The sequence below is a fragment of the Muscardinus avellanarius genome, assembly GCF_963383645.1.
Source record: "Muscardinus avellanarius genome assembly, chromosome: 8".
NCBI classification, from domain to species: domain Eukaryota; kingdom Metazoa; phylum Chordata; class Mammalia; order Rodentia; family Gliridae; genus Muscardinus; species Muscardinus avellanarius.
This window is the reverse complement of record NC_137794.1, coordinates 60,671,143-60,693,618: the sequence shown is the minus strand read 5'-3', so window position 1 is coordinate 60,693,618 and position 22,476 is coordinate 60,671,143. Positions and strand designations below refer to the sequence as shown.

Below are 22,476 nucleotides of genomic sequence, written 5' to 3'. Positions count from 1 at the left end.
AACAGGGTCTCACTGAGTTGCAAAGGACCTCACTAAGTAGCTGAGGCTGTCCTCAAACCGTGATCCTCCTGTCTCAGCTTCCCGAATGCTGGGATTTCAAGTGTGTGCCACTGCGCCTCGCTTACAACTGAGGAGTATTTGGAAGGCTAATAAGAAAGATCTTGTTGCTACTCTTTCAAAGGTTTTCCCTACTTTGGGTTAGTTTTTAGAAACCAATTATTCTTGCCCATGTGGAGTGGAAGTATATTTTTATAAGACAAAGGAAAAAGGAAAAAAGAAAGGGAGCTCCTGCACGGCTAGCCTTTCTCAGCCAGCATTACGAGCTCCAGCGGGAGTGTGGCAGTGCCCGGGAGTAGCCAGCCTGCTGCTTACTCCCTCCTCTCTGTAAGGAGGTCTTGCCACCCTCTGCTCTAAACACTGGGTATAGTAGTGAACCAGACGCTACACCGTGGAGTTTCCATTCTAGCCCAGGGGGGGTTATTGGTTAGTTCTCTGAGGAAACTTGATGCAGGGAAGGAGAGAACAAATTATCTGGGAGGAGGCTGTCATAGGTGAAATGCTTAAAGAATGTCTCTTTGCAGAAGAGACACGGGCAGAAGCTTCAGGGAGCAATGTGAGTTGGATTTTCTTTCATTTTCTTTCTTTCTTTCTTTCTTTCTTTCTTTCTTTCTTTCTTTCCTTCTTTCTTTCTTTTTCTTTTTTTTGTCCTATATACTGCTGTCTCTCTCTACCTGGTGCTACAGTGCAGTAGCAACATAGCAACAGTGCAGTAGCAATAATTATGGAGTTCCTCCATAATTGTTTAACTATGGAGGGAATCTAGGTGAGTAGTTGTTCCATCTGAGATAACAGCAAATATAAAGCTCCGGTGCCAGGAGCACATTTGGCATGGTTGAGAACCCACAGCTACCCTCCTGTGTGTGTTGGGGCCTAAACCTCTGTAGGCTGCTGGGAAGTGAGGACATGACAGACCTCTGAGATCTGGCTTCTGGATAGTGGTAGTTTAGGTTGGTCTCATAGCTGCTGTTATAGGAAGAAAACACAATCCCGAGGCCAAGGCTCCTTCTTTTCCTCCTCCTTCCCTACTTCCTCCTTTCCCATTTCCTCCTCCTCTTCATCTTCTTCCTCCCCATTTTCCTTTTCCTCCAGCTTCAGTTAAAATTAATTAATGTAATATATAATTAAATTAAAATTGTGCCTGAGAATTCCAGCAAATTTACCTATAGTTACTTTGTTCCTACTTCCAAGTAGCAGTCCTTTTAGATATTTGAACCTTAAAGTTTTATAGCAAGAAGAGGCTCTGAAATCCTTCAGTCTATCCCTGTTATATTATAGTTAAGAAAATGAGGGACATAGGATGTCTGAATTTTTAAATTTTGTATGCTTGAGGTCATGCCATTAATCATTACTGGGAGAGGTGGGTCTATGACTTGGTCCCCAGACTTTTCAGACAATGCCTGTTGTGTTATACCAGGCTGACCTAAGTTTTCTTTGTGTGTCCTCATATTTGTTTAGTCAAAATATTGGGAACAAAGTAGAGACTTTTCTAGTGAGAAGAATAATCATCTAGTAAGGTCATTCTGTATTTCATATCCTTTCATTTTTATTCATCTTTCTTTAGTTTAATCCCACGAAAGACTCAAGATCCACACAATTGGCCAGAGTTGTTTAGGATGCTTTGAAGTTTGACTTCATTCAGAAATGAATTTGGAAGTGAAAAAAGATTTACCCAAGAGGAGTTCATCGATTGATTTGTTTAATTTATACACAAGCATTCTCTAACTAGAGCTTTGTTTTCTAAAGTATTTAAAAGCTTTAGTGGATTTTTATCCCTTTTAAGTAGAGCTTAGTGATTATAGCAATTTCAGGTCAGATTTAAGGATCTGAATATCTTTCAGTTCCTGTGGATTCCCCTGGTGATTTTGTTTTTGGCATGTTATAGCAGAATTGAAGACTGAGAGGGGGTTGACTTCTCTTTATGTGCTGTCTTGGTGCTTACATGAAGCCAGGAGCAGTCAATTCCAGAAGATTAAGAGGATGATTCTGTAGGCACTTCTGACTAGGAATGGAATAAAAACAAACTATCATTGTGGATAGATGAAAACTTATATACTTTTCTTTCAAATATTTATGTGCACAAAGAATATTTTTGACTTATACAGAATGGATAGTTTATGGTTTTTACAAAGTTTCAGTCAAGGTTCCTGAACTTTGGCAACTGTGGTTCCTCAAGTATTGATATTTTGGGCTGGGTACTTTTTGGTGTGAGGATCTATTCTGTACATTCTAGGAACCCCAAATCACCCCTGGTTCAGAACCACTTGCTTTAGGTCATTCTTAAAGTATTAGAAAATGGTGTGTTTTGGGCCAGGTGTGGTGGTATATGCTTGCAATCCCAGTAGGAGGCTGAGACAGGTGGATCATAAGTTTGCAGCCAGCCTCAACAACCTAGTAAGGTCCTCTGCAACTTAGTGACACCCTGTTTCAAAATTTAAAAAAAATGATCTAGGGATATAGCTCAGAGGTAGAATTCCCCTGGGTTCAATCCTTTAGCACCACAAGGAAAAAAAAAAAAAAGAAAATGATGTGATTTTTATAACAACAAAAAGATGACTCACATTCCTTCTGTTTACCTTGGAGAAAAGCAGTGAGTGGGGTATTCTCTCCCCTCTGTTAAAACAGCCACCCAGTGCTGAACTGCACAATGCAGCATGCTTTGTGAACTGTCACTGAAATGAACCAGTAACTAATGAGAGGAAGGGGGATCATAGCCTGATGTAAAGGCTGGTAAGACAAGAATGTTTTGATTTGATTCTTTCCCTCCAGGTTTGATTTTATTCTTGATAATGTTGGTGGATCCACTGAAACATGGGCTCTAAATTTTCTCAAGAAATGGTCAGGAGCCACCTATGTGACTTTGGTGACTCCTTTCCTCCTAAACATGGACCGGCTGGGCATAGCAGATGGCATGTTGCAGACTGGAGTCACCGTGGGTACCAAGGCATTTAAGGTAGGAAGGAGAATCTCCACTGGTGAGGACAAGCGGGCGCCTCGTGCTGCTGGACGTTGGTTTGCCACCCAGCCCCCTCTTCTCTCAGAGGCAGCCAAGCACAGAGGCCGCCAGCATGGCCTGTGGGTTCACACTGACCGAGTCCACGCTCTGACCTCACATGGTAGCTGTGTGACCTCATTCAAGTTACCCAATGAAGGAAACTATTCCATTGACACTAGGCACATATATGAAGCGATCAATACCAATCTTAATAGCTCATTAAGTGCTATGTGCATGCATGTCACTATCACTTTGAGCTTCATTAGGGTGTGAGATTACAATGCACTAATAAAAGTATAATAAAATAATAACTATTGTGGCTAAAAAAAAAATCTAAGTCCAGTATCTTCACCTATAAAGTGAGATACCTTAATGCATTGTTGTAAGGATTAAGTGAGATAATCCACATGAAGTACATGGCATAATGCCTAGTACATAAAAAGCCTTTTATTAACTGTCAGCCTTGTTATTAGCTGTTATTTTTGTCTTGATTCAATCTGATACACCATGTACTCCCTTCCTGCCTATACCTGATGGTCCTCTTTCTGTTTCACCAGCCATAACACATATAGTCTTTTATTTAGGAAGGTAGAAACTATTGGGATATACCAGTGATTCCTATACTGGGGCTTTCTGACCTTTAGAGATCTTAAGGGCATTTTATTGAATTTCAAAAACTTGAAGGGAAGCTGGGTATGGTGGTGCATGCTTGTAATCCCAGCATTTGGAGGCTGAGACAGGAGGATCACGGTTCAAGGACAGCCTCAGCTACTTAGTGAAGCCTTCTACAACTCAGTGAGACTCTGTTTCAAGATAAAGACTAAAAAATAGGGCTGTGGGTGTAGCTTGGAGACAGAATGCCCCTGGGTTCCATCCCCAATACCACACTACCACACACACACACACACACACACACACACACACACACACACTGAAGGGAATTGTACTATTATTTCAGTGAGGCAATAAAAGCAAACAGAACCCATCCTTGCCTTCACTGGAATTGTATCAACTAGTCCTAACACTGCATATCTACTGTGAATTAGAAACTCTAGCTTTTGATGACATTATTAGAGTTTCAGTTACTTGGTCAGCCTGACTCTGTTAATGGTCCACCTGTTACCTGTGCTGGATGGAACTATATTACCCAAACTGGAGTTACCCAGTTAGTAGTAGCCTTGGAGACGAGCACACATCGACCTATTGCTCCTAGAACATCATTACATTTGTTTAAAGTCTCTTTTCTGATGCCTCTGGGCCTTTTAGAAATCTTCATAGGGAAAGTCTGAAGGTCTCAGTTCCTAATTCCTCCTGGGGAAGCCACCCAGTGTGTTAAGAGTATTAGATTGATTGCCATTTGAGGAACACTTTCCTGTGCTTACTTGTTTGCCCGTCACAACTTGGGAAGTCTGAGCTGACATGAACATCCTTGTTTATTTCTCAAACATTCTGAAATGTAATGTCAAAATGTCTCTCTGCCAATCACTGTAAGGAAGTGCTGGGCATACAACTCGTATGCCACCATGAAGTGGGAAATGCGTTTGTCTTAGTCATTCAAAAATTACTTTACCTGAATTTGCATTTAGTCAGATTTTATTCTCCTCTATACTTGACATGTTTTTATTTACTTTTTAGCACTTCTGCCAAGGAGTCCATTATCGCTGGGCCTTTTTTATGGCCAGTGGTCCATATCTGGATGAAATTGCAGAACTGGTGGATGCAGGAAAGGTAGGTGCATCTGGAAACCTTTTTTTGTGGGAACCTTTGTATTGCTGGGGCACCTACTGTATTGCATAGACCTACTCCCTGGGCCTCATCGGTGAAATCTCTCCAGAGGCAGCTTGGCCAGGACGTGTGCTGCCTGACACGGCTAGGTGTAAGTGCTACATATGTGTTGCTCTCATCATGGGAATTATAGACTCAGACTGCTCACTCTGAAAAAGCTTTCACCATCCAGTCTACCCTCCTCGGTTTATAGATGAAGAGGCAGGCCTAAGAGGTGATGTGATTTTCCCAGAGGCACTTGGTTGGACAATAGGAGAGTTAGGAGCTCCACTTGGCTGCTAATATTTTGATAGTAATCCTGAAAGGATGGCACCATGAAGGCCATCTCTGCACAAAGATGAGAACATAGTTCTGTAGAACTGCTTGTGGACCTGACAGTCTGAGGGTGGCATGAGGTAAGCCAGATGACAAGGGAGGAGAAACACCATAGAATCTAAATCCTAACACAGCTGGATGAGAAGTAGGTCCCTGGTCTCCTGATCGCCAGGCTAGTATGATAAAATCCAGGGCAAATAAATGCTGCATTTGAGGTGGTCAATGGACAAGGCATGCGTGAGGATTAATGAGGGTTTGGATGGAGATAACTGGGTGATATTCTCTGACTACTGCGTTCTGTGTTGTGAGGTCTTTCTGGAAAGTGGCTGGCTGCAGCTTCGAGTGTAGTTTTCTTTTTCTGGGTGACAAAAGACTGTGTAGGGATCTTAAAAACTGAAAGTCTCCTAAGCTAGTACCCTCTTATTTGGGTTCTTACATGGTCTTAACTTCCCTGACATTCCATCTTTAGAGTAACTCCAAAAATGAACTCATTCTGGTGCTGACATTTGTGATTTTATTGAGGAATCTTATGGGGTTATAGGATGGAGAACCTCGTATACCTTGGAGGATAACATGATAATGATTCTCATCCTACAGATGAGGAAACTGGCTCAAAGAGGAAAAGGGGCATGCTCAGTCTTGCAAAAATGGGAACAGAACTCAAACCTCCTGACTCTCAGTCCTGCGTGCTTCCCTTTCCACCAGTCGGCTGCCTTCTTAGTGCTTGGACTGGTTGGGGACGCAGCGCATACTGTGTTGTCCCTGTCATTTTGCAGTGGGCAGGGAGAGGGCTGGAGCAGGGCCAGCACTGCGTCACATCCATGCTCAGAGCCTGGAAGGCCCATTCTGTGGGGCGTCAGCCACCTTTTTTTCTGCCGCCGTTTGCCCCTTGTGGCCCATTTCATTTTTTAATTTTGGAAAAGAATATATATATATATATATATATATATATATATATATATATATATATATATATATATATATATTGGTGTTACTGGGGTTCCTCTCCGGGCTACACTCCCAGACCTATTTTATACTTTTTATTTGGAAACAGGGTCTCCTAAGCCAGCGTGGCTGACTTCGAACCTGCGCGATCCTCCTGTTTCCGCCTCCCAAGTGCGGGGATTACAAGCGTGCGCCACCACACCAGGTGGAAAAGAATCTTTTTTATGAATTACTGGCTTTTTTGCATTTAGATTTTTAAAATTATTCTATCATAGCCAAGGAACTGTATGCTAGGGAATGGTCTGTTACTCTGCCCCCCAATTTTTGATTGCAAGTTTGTGAGCCTTTTCTTGGGTTTCTGGGTTGTAGTGTGTCCTGTGGAGAAACAGAGGCTCAGCAGTATTGTGACTGTGTAAGTGCCTCTTGGTAGGGTTCTCCACATCCCAAAGAGGTGCTTGTTTTATTTATAGGAAGAAGGAAATGAACTACCATCAAATAAGTAAGTGCTTCATGTGACTGCAGCCCCATTATTAGAGAGGTCTCTGTCTTCCAGTCACCGTGTGACTGGACCTGGCCTAATGTCTGCTCCAAGCTGTCCACATGCTCATCGTGGCTATTTTGTATTCAAAATATTGTGACTCTACTCATTTGTTGGGTAAATGACAATTTACCCAACAAAGAAGAAAGGCGACTTGTATATATCTAATAACTTTGGTAGATAATTGGTAGAATGGCTCAAAGATGACATGACAAAAGAAAGATGTCCTTTAAATATCCTTGAAGAAGAGTGAGCAACGAAATGGTCCTGTGTCTTTGATTCTTCTCTCCCCTGCCCAGGCCGTTGGGCGTGGGAGTCGTTTCTGACAGTGAAGGGCTCTGGGGCTGCAGGTCGAGAGGTGACGCTGGACGCCGCGCTGAGGTCAGCTTTCCTGTTGTGTCCCTGCTTCTCTGTGGCTGCAAGAGGCCATTACCTGTCTGTATTGGGGAATTGGGAGAAAAATCAAAACAAATACTGCATATTGTGCAGTTAGTAGAGATTTGCTCAACTGGATGCGAAAATTTAAGTTCGTTAAGCTTTGACTGAGTGCTTAATGAATCTAATTAGCTAGTATCTGATAGAGGAGCTATAATCGTCTCTTGATAATATAAAGCCATGAAGCAACAGAGCCTACTGTTTTAAAGTATTTTTAATATAAGTTTTTAGATAAAAATACATTGACAAGGTTCAAAATCCAAAACAGGAAAATTTATTTTAAGTAATCACCCTTTGACTCCGGTCCCTCAGTCACTGAGATTCTCTTTGTCACACACAGTCAAGGTTACCAGTTTCTAGTTATTCCAAAGACACTGAATCCAAACGAGAAAATTTCTTTCCCTGTTCCAAACACAAGTGGGTAATATATATTGTTTGTAAAGAGCCTATCTTAATATTGTTTTTTTTTTTTTTTTTTTTTTTTTTTAGGATCTGGGGATGGAACCCAGGGGCATTCGACCTCTGAGCTACACCCCCTGCCCTATTTTTTATTCTTTATTTTGAAACAGGGTCTCACTAAGTTGTGGAGGGCCTCACTAAGTAGCTGAGGCTGTCCGGGAATGGTGGTCCTCCAGTCTCAGCCTCCTGAATGCTGGGATTACAAGCGTGCGCCACCACACCCAGCCTTAATATTGTTTGTAAACAGCCTATCTTAAGCTTTGTTTCATATTAGGATATAAAAACTCTCTTCATTCTTTATTTTAATAAGCAGCTACATAGTATTCCTTTGAATAGGTGTACATCATTTAATCATTCCAATCTTTTTTGCAAGTAGTGCTTCATTGGCTAACCCAACATTTGTGTTAAGTACCTAATTGTGAATATATTCATTTCTCTTCATGGAAATGGAATGGCTGAGTCAAAAGAAATATGCATTTATTTAATTTATTTATTATTATTTTTTGAGGTACTGAGGATGGAACCCAGGGGCATTCTACCTTCGAGCTACACCCACAGCCCTATTTTTTATTCTTTATTTTGAAATAGGATCTCACTAAGTTGAGGAGGGCCTCACTAAATAGATGAGGCCGGTGGTGAACTACAATTCTCCTGTCTCAGCCTCCCAGGTATTGGGATTACAAGCATGCACCATCATGCCTAGCTTGCATTTATAATTTTGATAGCTATTAAATAGCTTTTGAAAATGTAGTTTGTGTATTTAGTGTCTAAGATTTTTCTTGTAGCCTACCTTCTAGGCCCTTTTATTTACCCATTACTTTCCCTCTTGCCTATTTTACTTCATTAAAGATTTGTTTCTGAAATTATGAAGAATTTAGTACTGGTCGCTTGTAACTTTAACTGTCCTGATTAAAAATAGTATCCAGAATAATGAGTGTTTTTGATGGAGTCTTGTTAGCCCTGTGTGCCCCAGTAAAAAGGGAGAAGCTGCAGTGAGTAGCCACAGTAATGAGCATCTGTCAGTCCCAAGAGCACCACTGTCACCCTGTCATTACCACACCAGCCCTCCCTTTGCCTTCTCACAGGTAGCACTCGGGGAATACTTTGGGAATTAGGGTTTCCTACCCTGAACGTGTCCACTGTTGTTGGGCCCAAATGCGATAAGAAACTGAAGTTCCCCAAATGTGAGGGGACCTCCCATTCGATCTCGTCTGAGATCCAGACTTAGACGTGGTTTTCACGTGACTGTCATCCTAAAGTTGTGTTTTGAGATGGGTCTCCCTATGTTGCCCAGGATGGCCTAGAATTTTCGGTCCTCCTGCCTCAGCTTCTCAGATGGCTGGGATTACGGGCACCCATGCCCGGCTCATCATGAGCTCTTGCTGTCCACAGGAGTTTACATTCATCTTCCTTCCAACTTGGTACGATTTCAGTACGGATTTTAGGAATTACGTATTATTTTATTATATCTTAACCAGGGGTTGACAACACCCAGACCAAATCCGATCTGAGGCCTATTTTTAATAGTCCTCTAAGAGTGGTTTTTACTTTGGGGGTGGGGGGTTGAACCCAGGTGCATTCTACTTTTGAGTTATACCTGCAGCCCTATTTTATTTTGAAATAGGATCTTACTAAGTTGCAGAGGGCCTCGCTAAGTTGCTGAGGCTGGCCCTGAACCTGTGATCCTCTTGTCTTAGCCTCCCAACTACATAATCCCATATGCCAGGATACCTAGCTTGGTTTTTACATTTTTAATCATTTGTTTAAAAAAAAAAAAACTAAGACCAATAAAACAAAACAAAGACCATGTGTATAGCCTATAAAGTCTCAAATATTCACTATCTAGCCCTGTACTAGAAGTTTCCTGATCTCTACCTTAGCCTGGTGTCATCTTCCTTAACTGTGGACGCCAGCGCTGCCACGTGCAGTTTTTAGACTAGGCAGCGCAGCGCTGCTCTGCTGGCCGAGCAGTGACAGCGCACGGCCGGCCCTGGAAATGTTCCCTCCTTCCCTACAGCTGCTCCACACAGCCAAGGAATCCTGGGCTCCTGGACACCACTCGAAAACCACTGTCCTGCTGGGCAGCCTCGTAGCTTATAATTAGCACGTTGAGCATAATGGGTGGCTACTGAAATGATGGCTTGAGCCTACAGTTTATTGGCATCTTCTGAGCACAATCAACATTTCCTGTTTCTATACTATGTAGTAAACTTATTTTTTGGCAGGGAGTGGGAGGCCCTTGGCAAAAATTATATTCAGGTCAGGCATGTGTCATTGATTAACATAGGTTAGAAAGAGAAAAACCCAGGACTTCTCCAGCTTACGGGCCTCGCCCACCCCACCTTGCCAATGTCACACTTGGAGAGGCAGCGGCCCTAAGAAATGAACTGACACACCCACCGGCACCCGGCTCGGTCTCTTGGCCCCCAGGACAGCTCTGTCCACTACCTTTTACTGCCTTTAAGGGTGAGCCAGTGGTAGTTAAGTGATAGCTCCCCGTGCAGCCTATCTTGTTTTCTGCTTGTGTATATAATCATTCAAACATTACACAGGTGGAGTTTGAATTCTTGGTACTCTCTCTCCTTGTGTCTCTCACAAGGAGAAAGAAGTGGTGAGGCAGATTCATTAGGCAATAGTTAGCTACTGATGAGAAGGACTGTGTTTTAAGGGAAGATATTTATATATGCATTTGCCTATATGCATGTAGGAGTTTCCCATTGCTATAACAAATTACCACAAACGTGGTGACTTAAAACAACACAAATGTGTTATCTTAGTTCCGAAGGTCAGCAGTTCACAGTGAGTCTGCAGGGCAGCGTTCTTCCTGCGGCCAGGCTGTAGGGCTGAACTCTTTCCTTGTCTTCTCAGGCTTTTAGGGCCTGCCCTGCATTCCTTGACCTGTGGCCACCATAGTCTGACCTCTGCTTCTGTCTTCACACTTCTGACTGTAACCCTCCCGCCTCCCTCCTACAAGGACCCTGTGATTCCAGTGGGCCCACTTGGATAACCCAGGATGGTCTCCCCATCTCGGGATCTTTAACCTGATTGTATCTGCAGACTACTTTGCCATGTAAGGTGACATAGCCCCAGATTCTGGAATTAGGATGCGAATCTTTGGGGGCCATTATTCTGCCTTCTACCTTGCATAAAATAAAATATCTCAAGGATATGCCCCAGAGGAAGAAAACTAGATTATAAGGGATAAAATATGGGAGATTCTCTTTACTCTTTTATCTTTTTGCTTGCTTGTTTGTTTTTTATTAATTCATTTATTTTGAGATGGAGTCTTCCTATGTTGCCTACGCTGGTCTTAAACTCAAGTTGATCCTCCTGCCTCAGCCTCCCAAGTAGCTGAAACTACAGGAATGTGCCACTGTGCCTGGCTCCCTGTTGTCTCTTTGAGTATGTTTACTTGCATACATATATTCTTCATATAATACTGGTAGTGGAGATTGAACCCAGGGGCATTCTACCTCTGAGCTGTACCCCCAACCCTTTTTATTTTTTAAATATTATTAGTTTATCAATTTATTTTTGCAATACTGGGAATTGAACCCAGGGGCATCTTACCTCCAAGCTACACCCCCAGCTCTGTTTTGTATTCTTTATTTTGAAACAGGGTCTAAGTTGTAGAGGTCCTCACTAAATAGCTGAGGCTGGCTATGAACCCAGATCCTCCTGTCTCAGCCTCCCAAGTACTGGGATTACAATCCTGTACCACCATACCCGGCTAGCCCTTTTTATTTATTTATCTATTTTTTGTGATACTGGATATTGGACCCAGGGGCATTCTACCTCTGAGCTATACCCCTAGCCCTATTTTATTTTTATTTCAAAACAGGATCTCAAGAGATTGATGTCTCACTACTTGCTGAGGCTGTCCTTAAACCTTTGATCCTCTTATTTCAACCTCCCAAGTACTGGGATTACAAATGTGCTACCACCACACCTGGCTTTAGTATTTATTTTGAAACAGGGTCTTACTAAGTTGCTGAGGGTGTCGCTAAAATGCTGAGGCTGGCCTCGAACCTATGATCCTCCTGTTTCAGCCTCCCAATTACTAGGATTCCAAACATGCACCACTACTGTTGGCTTCTTCATACACTTATTAAAGCCTTCTGATATGTCACAGGTCTTCAAAATCTGCTTGAGCAATGATAGAAACTTCTTGAAGATTTTTATTTCTTTATTTTAGCCAGCATCCTATGAATGCCTATGTAATGTATTTGAGTTCAATTCAAAATATTTATGGAGAGCTCCCAGCCCCCTGCTTCGCTCCTCAGGGCGTGGAGAGCTGTGTCGGCCATGCCAAGGTATCTTTTGAGCAGCACCATCCACTCGAATTCTCAGTGGTGAATGCCGTTCTGTGGTTATTGAGCTTTTGAAAGGTGGCTCGTGCAACTGGGAGGCTGGACTCTTTCCATTTTATTTACTCAGCTTTGGTTAAATTGAAGTAGCCACGTGTCTGGAAGCTACTGTGTTGGACCAGCGGCTTCAGAAGACAGTGGGATGGGCTCTGACTAGGCGGTTTCCCGGAGCCCTCTTGGCTGGCCCAGTGTTCTTGGCTGTGAGCTGTGTTCTGGACTTTAAGGTCCATCTCACAGTTAGGTTTTTCTCCTTAGGAAGAGTGTGATGATTAGAAATTGGATCCCACAAACCACTAGGAGAGAGTTAGCTTGCCAGACACAGGAAGACTCGTGGCTCTCCCCGCCTTCGTGCTTTTTCTGATACTGCTGAACTGTTTCCTTGAGGAAATGCATTCTGAGTTTCTCCTCTTGCCCTTTAGCCGGAAGGGAGTGCGTTTCCTTAGGAGAGGACTGGATGCTTTCCAAACAGCCATCTTTCCTCCCTTGCAGAGCGCCCTCATCTGCCGGCACTTCCCAGCTCACTCCGTCCAGGGGCAGGATGAATCGAAGAAATAGCAAATTGGAGCAAAACTCACCTCTTCCTTTTGCCTCTTCAGGGGACTTAGTTGCCTTCTTCCTCTTTACACCAACCAACCCTGGAAATACTGAGCCTAACACAGAGGTTGGGGCATGCCTGTTCAAGAAGTGGAGCTGGGACTGTGGTCCTGGGGCCCATCCAGAGGCGCGTGGACGCAGAGACAGCATGAGCCCTTCGGTCTCTGATGTCTGTCAACTGTTAGTCTGTGTTCCCAAACTCAGCCTCTGAGATGTGCAGCTTCTGTGCCTGGTGGAAGATGAGGCTGAGGGGTGAGGAGAAGTGGACAGACTGTCGCACGTGGCAGTGGAATCGGGGACCCAGGAAGGGTCCTAATTTTGGCTCTGTCCTGACAGCTCTGACTGCACGTACTGCTCAACCGCTAGCACATCTGCTTCCTAATAGAGCAAACAGGCTTGCTCAGATGTTTGCCGTTTTGTACTTCTTTGGGGGACAGTGAAATCCTCTCTGCCTTCTGCCTAGATGATTGCCTCTTTCCATCAGCAATTCTATGTCCTTGCCATGGTGAGAAGGCTTTCTTTGCCCTTTTCCGCAAGAGGAGAGAGGGTTTCTGCCTCAAAGAGGAGGGCTTCCAGCAGCTGGTAAGCTGCTATATTGTGAGACCATATTCAGGGAAGAGAAAGGTTCCCATCATTCCTATGTTGTAGAAAAGATTCCAGGCAGCAGGTACAAAGTCTTGGAGCCTGGCTGGGTACAGCCCTTAAGGAAGGTATGTACTCAGGAGACCCCACACATGGATCCAGGCCTGAGTGGGGGCTCCTGTGTGGGTGTCTCCTGGTCACCGTGAGCACGGTGTCTGTGTAGCGGGAAGTGGTATTGAGCCTGCCTGCTTTATAACACGGCTCCCTGTGCCAGGCAGACTATCGCAGTGTCATCACATAAATATCCCCCTTCACTGTGAGTAACCTTTCTTTCCCCTCTCTGGATTTTAACTCTGATCCCTCTGTCCTTAACAAACAAGCGTTCTAGGCCCAGTGTGAGGCTGCGCATGAACACAACCTCATTATCAGTTAATCTCCGTTTGCTGTCACGTATTCAGCCCACAGTGGCATTTGCCGGCCTGTAATTCAAAAGCCTTTTCTCATTGTCACTTACAGGAATTGCTGAATGGCTCATTATACCACGGTCAGCCCTCTCGGGTTATTGGCCACAATAGGCCTGCCCAGCCAGATCAAAGTGTGCAGTCGCTGCAAGCTGCCTGGGTCATCAGTTCAGCATCTGTGGTAGATGCTCCAGGCAGAGCTCCGAAGTGAACACAGCTCGATGGCCGAGGCAGCTCTTTCGAGAGTGGAGCATGTGCTGAGTGCCTGCTCATATCAGTGCCCAGCACTTAGAAGGCGGGCACGTGGGCCATCTCTGGAAGGGGCGCATATGTGTCTAGTACAAGTGGAGGACCCTGAGGATATGGCAGAAGGCTGCAGCAATTCCACTCGAATATGCACACAATTCTCCTGGGAAGCTTATTTATTTGTTTTTTTTGTTTGTTGTTTTTTTTTTTTTTTTTTGGTGGTACTGGGGTTCCTGGAAGCCTTCTACCTCTGGGCTACACTCCCAGACCTATTTTTACATTTTTATTCGGAAACAGGGTCTCCTAAGCCAGCGTGCGCGGCTGGCTTCGAACCTGCGCGATCCTCCTGTCTCTGCCTCCCAAGCGCGGGGATTACAAGCGTGCGCCACCATGCCCGGCTTGGGAAGCTTATTCAAAATGCACCGTCCACACCAGCCATGGTGGTGCACGCTTGTAATCCCAGCGCTTGGGAGGCTGAGACAGGAGGATCGCGCAGGTTTGAAGCCAGCCTCAGCTACTTAGTGAGGCTCTCAGCAACTTAGTGAGACCCTGTTTCTAAATAAAATATAAAATAGGTCTGGGAGTATAGCCCGGAGATAGAAAGCCTCTGGGTTCCACCCCCAGTACTACTAAAATATAAAAATAATAATAAAATAAAATGCACCGTCCTCTTCCCCAGCCCTATAGAGTCAGATTTCATTGTTCTAATAGGAGCCCAGGACAGCGCATTTTAAGCATCCGTTCAGGGAATTTCCAGGTGAACACCATCCAGGAAACAGTGTCCCTGGGGCTCTAATAAAAGTGATGGCTTAGAAGGTTTCCTGTGGGACATCCAGGAACCAGTTCGACCGCCCTCCATTCTCTTCCCAGAGAAGGCTAGTAAGTTTCATCTACCATGGTGGCTCAGATCACTTCTTAGTGGCCACAGGGTTGAAGAAGGTTCTGAGGTCATGCTCAGCTTCCTGGGGAATTACCAATTAGTGATGGCCTGCACAGGCAGATGGAAGTGTTGGCACGTGCACCACACACCTGTCATCTTGGGGGGCTGGACACAGGGTCTGGAGATCACATCCTCAGCAGGCTCGGGCAGGCAGGCCAGGATGCAGGCTGTGATGTCTCAGTCCTTGGCGCCAATCCCTTCCTTGTAGGGGTGGAGGGAGAAGGCTGCAGCTGATAAAGCTTCAGCACATGGTAACAGCCAGATGGGATCTTGCCCTAGCACTCAGCAGCAGTGTGATGTTTAGCAATTTATTCAACTGTGTCTCCGTTTTCTCATTTGTAAAAGGGGGATATACCTATCTCAGAAGGTGGTTATAGTTTTTATTTTTATTTATTATTAGTATTATTAATTTTTGGTACTGGGGATTATAATTTTTGGTACTCTGGGTACCCAGAGGCATTCTACCACTAAGCTACATGCCAGCCCTTCTTACTTTTTATTTTAAAACAGGGTCTCACTAAGTTTCTGAGGCTAGCCTTGAACCTGCAATCCTCATGTCTCAGCCTCTCAAGTATTGGGATTACAGATGTGTACCACTGTACTGGCAAGGTCCAGAGTTTTAAAATAGGCAAAAACACATGTATCCCCTAGAACAGTGTCTAGCGTGTAGTAAGGACAGAACATGCCAGCTGTTACTTTTATTATGAGCTTATTTATGAGCTTATTGTGCTCTTTGGAGATGGGCACGCTGGAGTCAAATGCTCTTTAGGTGCTGTAAAAAGCCTAAGAGGGAGCTGCACCAGTTGCATCCAAATGTCATCAGAACACGTCTCTTGTTAGAGAAAAAAGGTTGTCAGAGGTCTGAGTTGGCTTGTCTTGTGCCTGCCAGTGGAGCTGCAGGAGGCAGGCTGGTAAGGAACCCAGCAGGACTGATTCCTGCTTTAAGTTTTGAAAAGGGAGGATTCTTTGGAATTTTGCCTGGGACCTAGTCTCATGAGAGGTTGCTGGCAGTAGTAACAGTGTGGCATAAAGCACCAGCAACACTCAGCACTGGTGAGCTGGCCGAACAGCTTTCTGATCAGCTGTGCTGCTGTTTCAGCGGAGCCTCCAGGGCAGCGCTAGCCTGGAACAAGTTCTGTAGTCCAGAGAGCACGCACAAGACTCCTGCTTCCTGCTTATCTCATTGGTTTTCATCTACGTGACATTTATTAAGCTTCTGTTATATGCTTGGCATTATGCTAGGTGTTGTAGGGGGCTATAAAGGAGGTGGCTTGAACCACAGGTACTTCACAGTCTGGTGAGTAGATAGTCAAACATGTTGAAAAATGAGGAAAAACGTTTTTACTTATTCTGTACTGTCAGGACCACAGGGATACACACAGGATTTTGCGGTACCCCCTTGGTATTTCCCTCACATGAGGGGGTAGCTTAAATGTGTTCTCAGCTGTAACAACTGCAGTCTCTGAGAAGGGCCAGGGTTCCTATAGTGCTTCAGAATGAACTTCTGGGACCTAGGAAAGACGTGGGAGCCCAGGGCTGGAAGGGCCGTGGGGTTTCCAGTGGAGAGGCATTTCTGGGCTGACTGACTTGCACCGGCAGAGGCACTGACCTACTGTGTTCAGAAAATGCTAAGTAGTCTGTTGTGAAGCATGGGGTCTCTCAGGGCTGAGGCCAGGAAGGGTGGTGTTTGAATGCCAGGCCTGGAGCCACGGCAGTGTTCTGAGGAGGAGACGCGGTAGCACAGAGCAGACATAAAATGGAGCAACAGAGGAGTTGGGCCACCTCGGAGGGAGGAGGTGTGGCGAGGCAGGAGCAGAGGCCGCGGCCCTGGCTGGCGGGACCTCCTGACCTAGGCGCACTGGGGACAGACCTGAGAGAGACTGGCCATGAGGGACATTGTGAGGAAACTACAGAGGTCATCTGCCTTGAAAGATGGAGATTTTCTTATCAATCTCTTCCTGTATTTTACAGATTCGGCCAGTTATTGAACAAACTTTTCCTTTTTCTAAAGTTCCAGAAGCCTTCCTAAAGGTGGAAAGAGGACACGCACGAGGAAAGACTGTAATTAATGTTGTTTAAATAAATACTGTATGCAGTTTAGTGTTTGTTGGCTTTCTTATTTGGTGAGTGCTCATGATCCAAACTCTTTTCAAATGTACTTTCTCTTCCAGCAACTCAAACCTTCATTTTCTTAATTTTTATGAGATTCTAACACTTTTGGTGTATGGATAAATTCTTGTGTGAAGAGCTTACTTCTGAACTAGGTAGCTCAGTGGTCGAGCACTGTCCTAGCATATGTGAGCACCACAAGATGGATAAATTTATTAGTAAATAAAGTAAAAGGTATTTCCTTCTTGAATTCACCAGTGAGGACTTGTTGCCATAGTTTGAATACGGAGTGTCTCCAGAGGCCCATGTGTTGAGGGCTGGTCCCCAGCTCACAGCACTCTTGGAAGATGGGATCTGGTAGGAGGAAGGTAAGTCACCGGGGTGCACCCTTTGGGGGATATTGGGACCCTGGCCCGTTCCTGCCTCTCTCTGCTCCCTGGCTACCAAGAGGTGAGCACCTTTCTCAACTATTCACTCCCACCATAATGTGACGCTGCCTCACCACAGTCCCCAGAGCAACAGAGCCAGCTGACCTTAGGATGAACCCTCCAGAACCATGAGCCAAAACAAGTATTTCCTCCTTATAACTTGATTATATCTGGTATGTGTTACAGTAATGGAGAGCTGACTAACATGGAAAATTGGTATCACGAAGTGGGGCTGTTGTTGTGACTCCATTGACTATGTGTTTCAGAAGCCTTTAGGATTGTTTTGCAGGAGGACAGGCTAGAGAGAACTTAGAATGCTTTAAGTGGAATTTATCAGGTGATTCTGGGAAGAGCTCAGAAAACCAGAATTCTGATAGAGCTCTGTGCTCACACAGAGCCACCTAGAGGATTCCTTCTCCAAAGGATTCTTTCCCCAGGATTCCTAACTGACATCCAGCCCGTAAGGCACTCAGAGGTGACTGCAGCCAGATTGAGCAGCTTGAATATAGCTTTCAGCAGCAGCGGACCTTGACATCCACATGATGCTGGTTTTGCAGGCATGCAGAATGTAAAAGTTATGGGGCCATGGAGACATCCACAAAAGTTTCAAAAGAAGCCAGGCATGGTGGCACGTACCTGTAAGCCCAATACTTGCGAGGCTAAGACAAGAGGATCACAGGTTCCAGGCCAGCTTCAGCAACTTAGCAAGACCATTTCAAATTTTTAAAAAATGGGCTGGGGATGTAGTTCAGAGGTAGAGTGCTCCTGGATTCACTCCCTAGCAAGCACCTTTTCAAAGGAAAGCCTGGGAGGCCAGGCAGTGGCTGTCAGAATACTTGCAAGTAGCTCCTTAAGGGGCAATGCATAAAGCTGTGAGAATGAAGCTAAAGGGGTGGCAAAGACCCCAAGAGTGAGGAACGCCAAGCACATGGGGCCTGTCATGGGGAGTTGTGATGAAAGCGGAGCCCAAGGGAGTGGCAGGTGGGCTGCAGCAGCAAGGCCTAGGGCAGGGATGACCACGTCTTAGGAAAGCACATCCTGCCACTGTGTGCCCCAGATGCTGGATACAAAGTCATATATTTACCTTGCTGGGTTTTAGTCTTGGTTTGGTCTGATCCTTTCTTTCTTTGACCCTGTTCCCTTTATTAGAATGGAAATATTTATCCTGTCCCATTGTATCTTAAAGTATATGACTGGTTCTTTTGATTTTTACAGGGACTCACAGCTGTCTTGAGTCTCAGAGACTTTGGACCTGAATTCTTTTGTTTAAATCAGTACTAGCACTTGTTAGGACTTCAGGGACTCTTGATGGGCCTAATACATTTTGTATTGTGAGATGGACATAAAATTTTGGGGGGTCAGGGTGAAATGCCCCAGTTTGGATTTGGAATGTCCCCCACTGCCCATGTGTGGAAGGCTTAGTCCCTAGCTTGTATGGTTGGAAGGTGGTAAAACCTTTCATAAGTGGGTGTATGTTAGGTCATTAGGGAATGCCCTTGGGAGAGTAGACGCTGGCCCTTTCCTGCCTCTGTTTCTCTGGCTATGGTCTTCCTCCAATATTCATTCCCACTGTTACAGTTTGGATTTAAAATGTCCCCCAAAAGCTATGTGTTTAGCTATCAGCCATGTCTGGAGGCAGGACTTGGCAGGGGTTGGGCCCTGGGGGCATGTCCAAGGACAGTGTCTTTTCCTAGGCCACTGTAGTGCTTTTCCCTTGCTGCCATGAGCTGACAGAGCTTTCACCTCTCTGCACCCTGCTATGATGTCCTGAGGACTTGCAGCAATGGCTCCAGCTTGGAAGCCAATCTAACACGGACTGAAATCTCCAGAATTGGGATCTCCCCAATGAAATCCCTTTTCATCATGGCTCCTGCTTGGAAGCTGATCCAACATGGCCACAAATTTCTAGAACTGTGAGTCCCCTCCCCCCCCCAAAAAAAAATCCTTTTTCCTCTAAGTGTTGTGTGTCAGGTGTGTGGGGGGGTCATAGCGGCGAGATGTTAAAATACCACCTGACTTGCTATCTTACCACGGGCTTAAAAGAGCTGACCATGGATGGGAACCTCCAAAACTACATTTTTTATCTTGGTTACTTTCATCATGGTGACAGAACAACACACTTGCCAAGGTTTCCTTTTTATTCCAAACCTTAATGTGGTTATCACAGCCTTCAGAGTTCCAAATCTCTTAGGGTCATATGTGAAAATCTAGTAAGTGATTTGTTTACTCTTAATAGTGAAAAGTCTTTAAAACCCTTACATTTGGCATTGAAACCTACTTCGAGTGCTTTTCTGTGGAAATTGCCACCATTCTTTTTCTGACCTCCTTGCATGACTACATTTAGGTATCTCACCACTAAACCATCACGGTGTGCACTTCTGAATCCTTTGTCTCTGCTTTAAAGTGTTATTTACTTTTGTCGTTACCCCATTATCATACTTTGCTTGCTTCTAGCTTTTAATGTAGACTTGTTTTGAGAAAATTTCTACTTTGTTTATTCCTATTACACACTCATTTGGTAGCTTTTCTGTAGAATTATCTTAGTACAAATTTACTTAAAAACTTTTCTTTCCATTTGTAAATATTGTTTGTGACTTCCACCTGGAACAGTCTCAGCTCTTGTGCCCTGAGGGCTGCCAGACAGTAGTAAGGGGTTAAGTACTAGAGAGAGAGGGTAGCCGGGCCAGGATCTCACCTACCCTCCTACAGGGAAAGAGGGTAGTCAGCAAAACCTCGTTGTCACATCAGGACCCCTCGAATCTGCCTCGTCCTATTCTAATCTGCTAGCTGACTCTCTTGGGAGTTTTAGATGAGCCCTACTGAATGGACTCTGCATCATAGTTAGCCAGAAACAAGTTTATTTGAGAAAATTCAGCACAGGCTATGACAGAATACCTTACCCCACCATACTATAATGATATACACAAAATCCTTAAAACCAGAGTTATACATCTAAGAACAAGGCAGACATGTTGGATGCTGTTGTACATGTGCAGATGTTATTTTAAAACTGAAGGTAAATGATACTAACAACCGTAGTTGCCTACCATGGACTCTGAGGAGGATCACCTTTCAGAATTGGAAACAGACTGAACAGATGAAATGGAAACAAGATTTGTTCCACTTGTGACATGACAGTATTCAAGGACAAGGACAAAAAGAGGAAGGGTGTACTCAAGGAAACGTTTAGAGTTTTGTTCAAAACTAGAACAGAGCAACAAGGTACGTATCACAGCAGTGAGACAATTTCTTGGCTTTTTTGAATTTCTACATTTTAGCGTTCTCAGAGCTCTAACATTTGACCAACACGCAGCCCTTAGAGCTTCCTCTCCTTGTTTGGGAGGTGATTGTTGGTCAGCTCCAGGAGCTTTGCATACCTCTTTCTGCTAATAGAAGGAAATGTCAGGGCTGCAGCTCCCCAGCACATCCAGACAGCCTGTTCCACCAGCAGCAGTGCCTTGAATTTAAGCTAAATGGTCCGTGTTTTGCACAAAAATAAAGTAGAATATGGCTCCAGTATTTTATTGTAGATGAGTAAGGAAGGTCTCATAAATTAGGCCATGGTAATACTGTTCCAGTAGCAGCTATAAGAAAGGCATCAAACATTCATTTTGGCATTCTAGGTCAACCCCTATAATAATCCAAATCCTGCCAATAAATGTTAGCAGATGTGGACATAAATCTACTAATTTTAAAATGTTAACTAAAAATATTTTGTTCATACTTATTGAGTTCCTTATAATATTTCTAAATATATAAGGTTTTCCCACTTTGCTATCCACCATAATTAATGGTCCCAGAAAATATGAAGGCCAATGACCAAAAGCACAGGCCCAATAAAGCTTTCTTCTCAGGTGTTAACAGTCTAATACCTTACAAACTTGGGCTTTATCCTTCCCTTTAAAGTGCAAGGGATCTGAAGGTCACAGAATCAGTAGATTTAGTCCTGTTCTCTCCTGTCTCTATCTTTGGAAATAATTTAAAATGTCCATAAGTCTTCAAGTCTCAACATCTTTTTAAAAACACCCAAACACTGCGAATGAAGCAACCTGTTTAAGTGGCTAATGAGAGAAAATGAGAGGCAAGAAACGAAAGGAAGACAAATGATTGGTTCAAAATTATTAGAGTCTTGAAAAGATGAGCCGATTCTCCAGGTCCTGGCAGTGTAAGTCAAGATGGAAGAAGAGTCGATCCACTTCCTGCTTTGCTCCTCTCCATTTCTTAAGGAAGGTGGCTGGAAAAACCTCCAGAGATTCCTCCTGCATTTCTGTCCAGGTTTACAGGACCATGGCTTCCCACACTTGTGTGAACTTCTCTTTGCTGACTGTGTTGAGGATAATGTGATTTTGATCATACTGTGAGCCCCCTGAAAGAAAAAAAGAAAGGAAAATAAGAAATATACTCAGGGTGAGGGGGCAACAGTGGACACAGCTTATCCCAACACTAGTAGAGCCAAATAAAGAGGGCTGAAAGTTGTGCCCAAAAGGGCAGTGGGAAGGGAAGCCCAGAACCCCTGGATGAAGGCAAATCTGTGAGCTTCATCATGGGCCTCCAGCAATTTCACACATGATGTCCCTCCCTTGTGGGGCTGCTTTCCACCCAATGATTAAGATTTGGGGGGAAAAAAAGACACTACTTGGTTTTTTAAAAAACTGACCTTCATGTATTGACTGGTCATAGAAGCGTAAGCAATGTAAATGTAAAAGATCTCACAGTTAGTGGTCCTATCATATCTATGTCACCTGTGTATTCTGAAATCACACACATGCCTGTAAGACCTGGGAAAGGTTGCTGTATCACAGTTACACTTGATTTCTTGGCAAAAAGGACTACAGAGCAATTTGGGACACATTTTTCAAGCTATTTAAAATAAATCACTAATATTCCTTTAAGTAACAGGTTATAATAGAAAGTCACTGCCTAGAGTGACTGTAAGACAACTCATGTTTTTTTTTCTTTTTTCTTTTTTTTTTTTTTTTGTGGTACTGTGGATGGAACCCAGGGCCTTCTACCTCTGAGCTACACCCGAGCCCTATTTTTTATTTATTTTGAAATAGAGTCTAGGTTGTGGAGGGCCTCACTAGTAGCTGAGGCTCTCCGTGAACTGTGATCCTCCTGTCTCAGCTTCCCAAACACGGATTACAAGTGTGCGCCACCACACCCAGCTGACAACTGATGGCTTTTTAAATTTTTGTTTGTTTGTGTGTGTGTGTGTTTGTG

General features: G+C 44.2%; 2 protein-coding genes across 2 annotated transcripts in view; one reads left to right on the top strand and one right to left on the bottom strand.

Annotated features, from left to right (window-relative positions):
• Window positions 1–16,798, top strand: part of RTN4IP1 (reticulon 4 interacting protein 1) — a gene marked incomplete at both ends in the record, with an annotated part of 56,782 nt that extends 39,984 nt beyond the window's left edge. Inside the window, 3 exons of the mRNA XM_080699708.1 lie at window positions 2,827–3,010; window positions 4,688–4,780; window positions 16,691–16,798. Of these exons, the coding sequence (XP_080555834.1) occupies window positions 2,827–3,010; window positions 4,688–4,780; window positions 16,691–16,798 (385 nt within the window). The remainder of the gene's footprint in view (window positions 1–2,826; window positions 3,011–4,687; window positions 4,781–16,690) is intronic.
• Window positions 16,799–21,533: 4,735 nt separating this feature from the next.
• Window positions 21,534–22,476, bottom strand: part of LOC308266057 (beta/gamma crystallin domain-containing protein 1-like) — a gene marked incomplete at its 3' end in the record, with an annotated part of 54,516 nt that continues 53,573 nt past the window's right edge. The window contains exon 20 of the mRNA XM_080700094.1: window positions 21,534–21,622. Coding sequence (XP_080556220.1) covers window positions 21,534–21,622 — 89 coding nt within the window. The remainder of the gene's footprint in view (window positions 21,623–22,476) is intronic.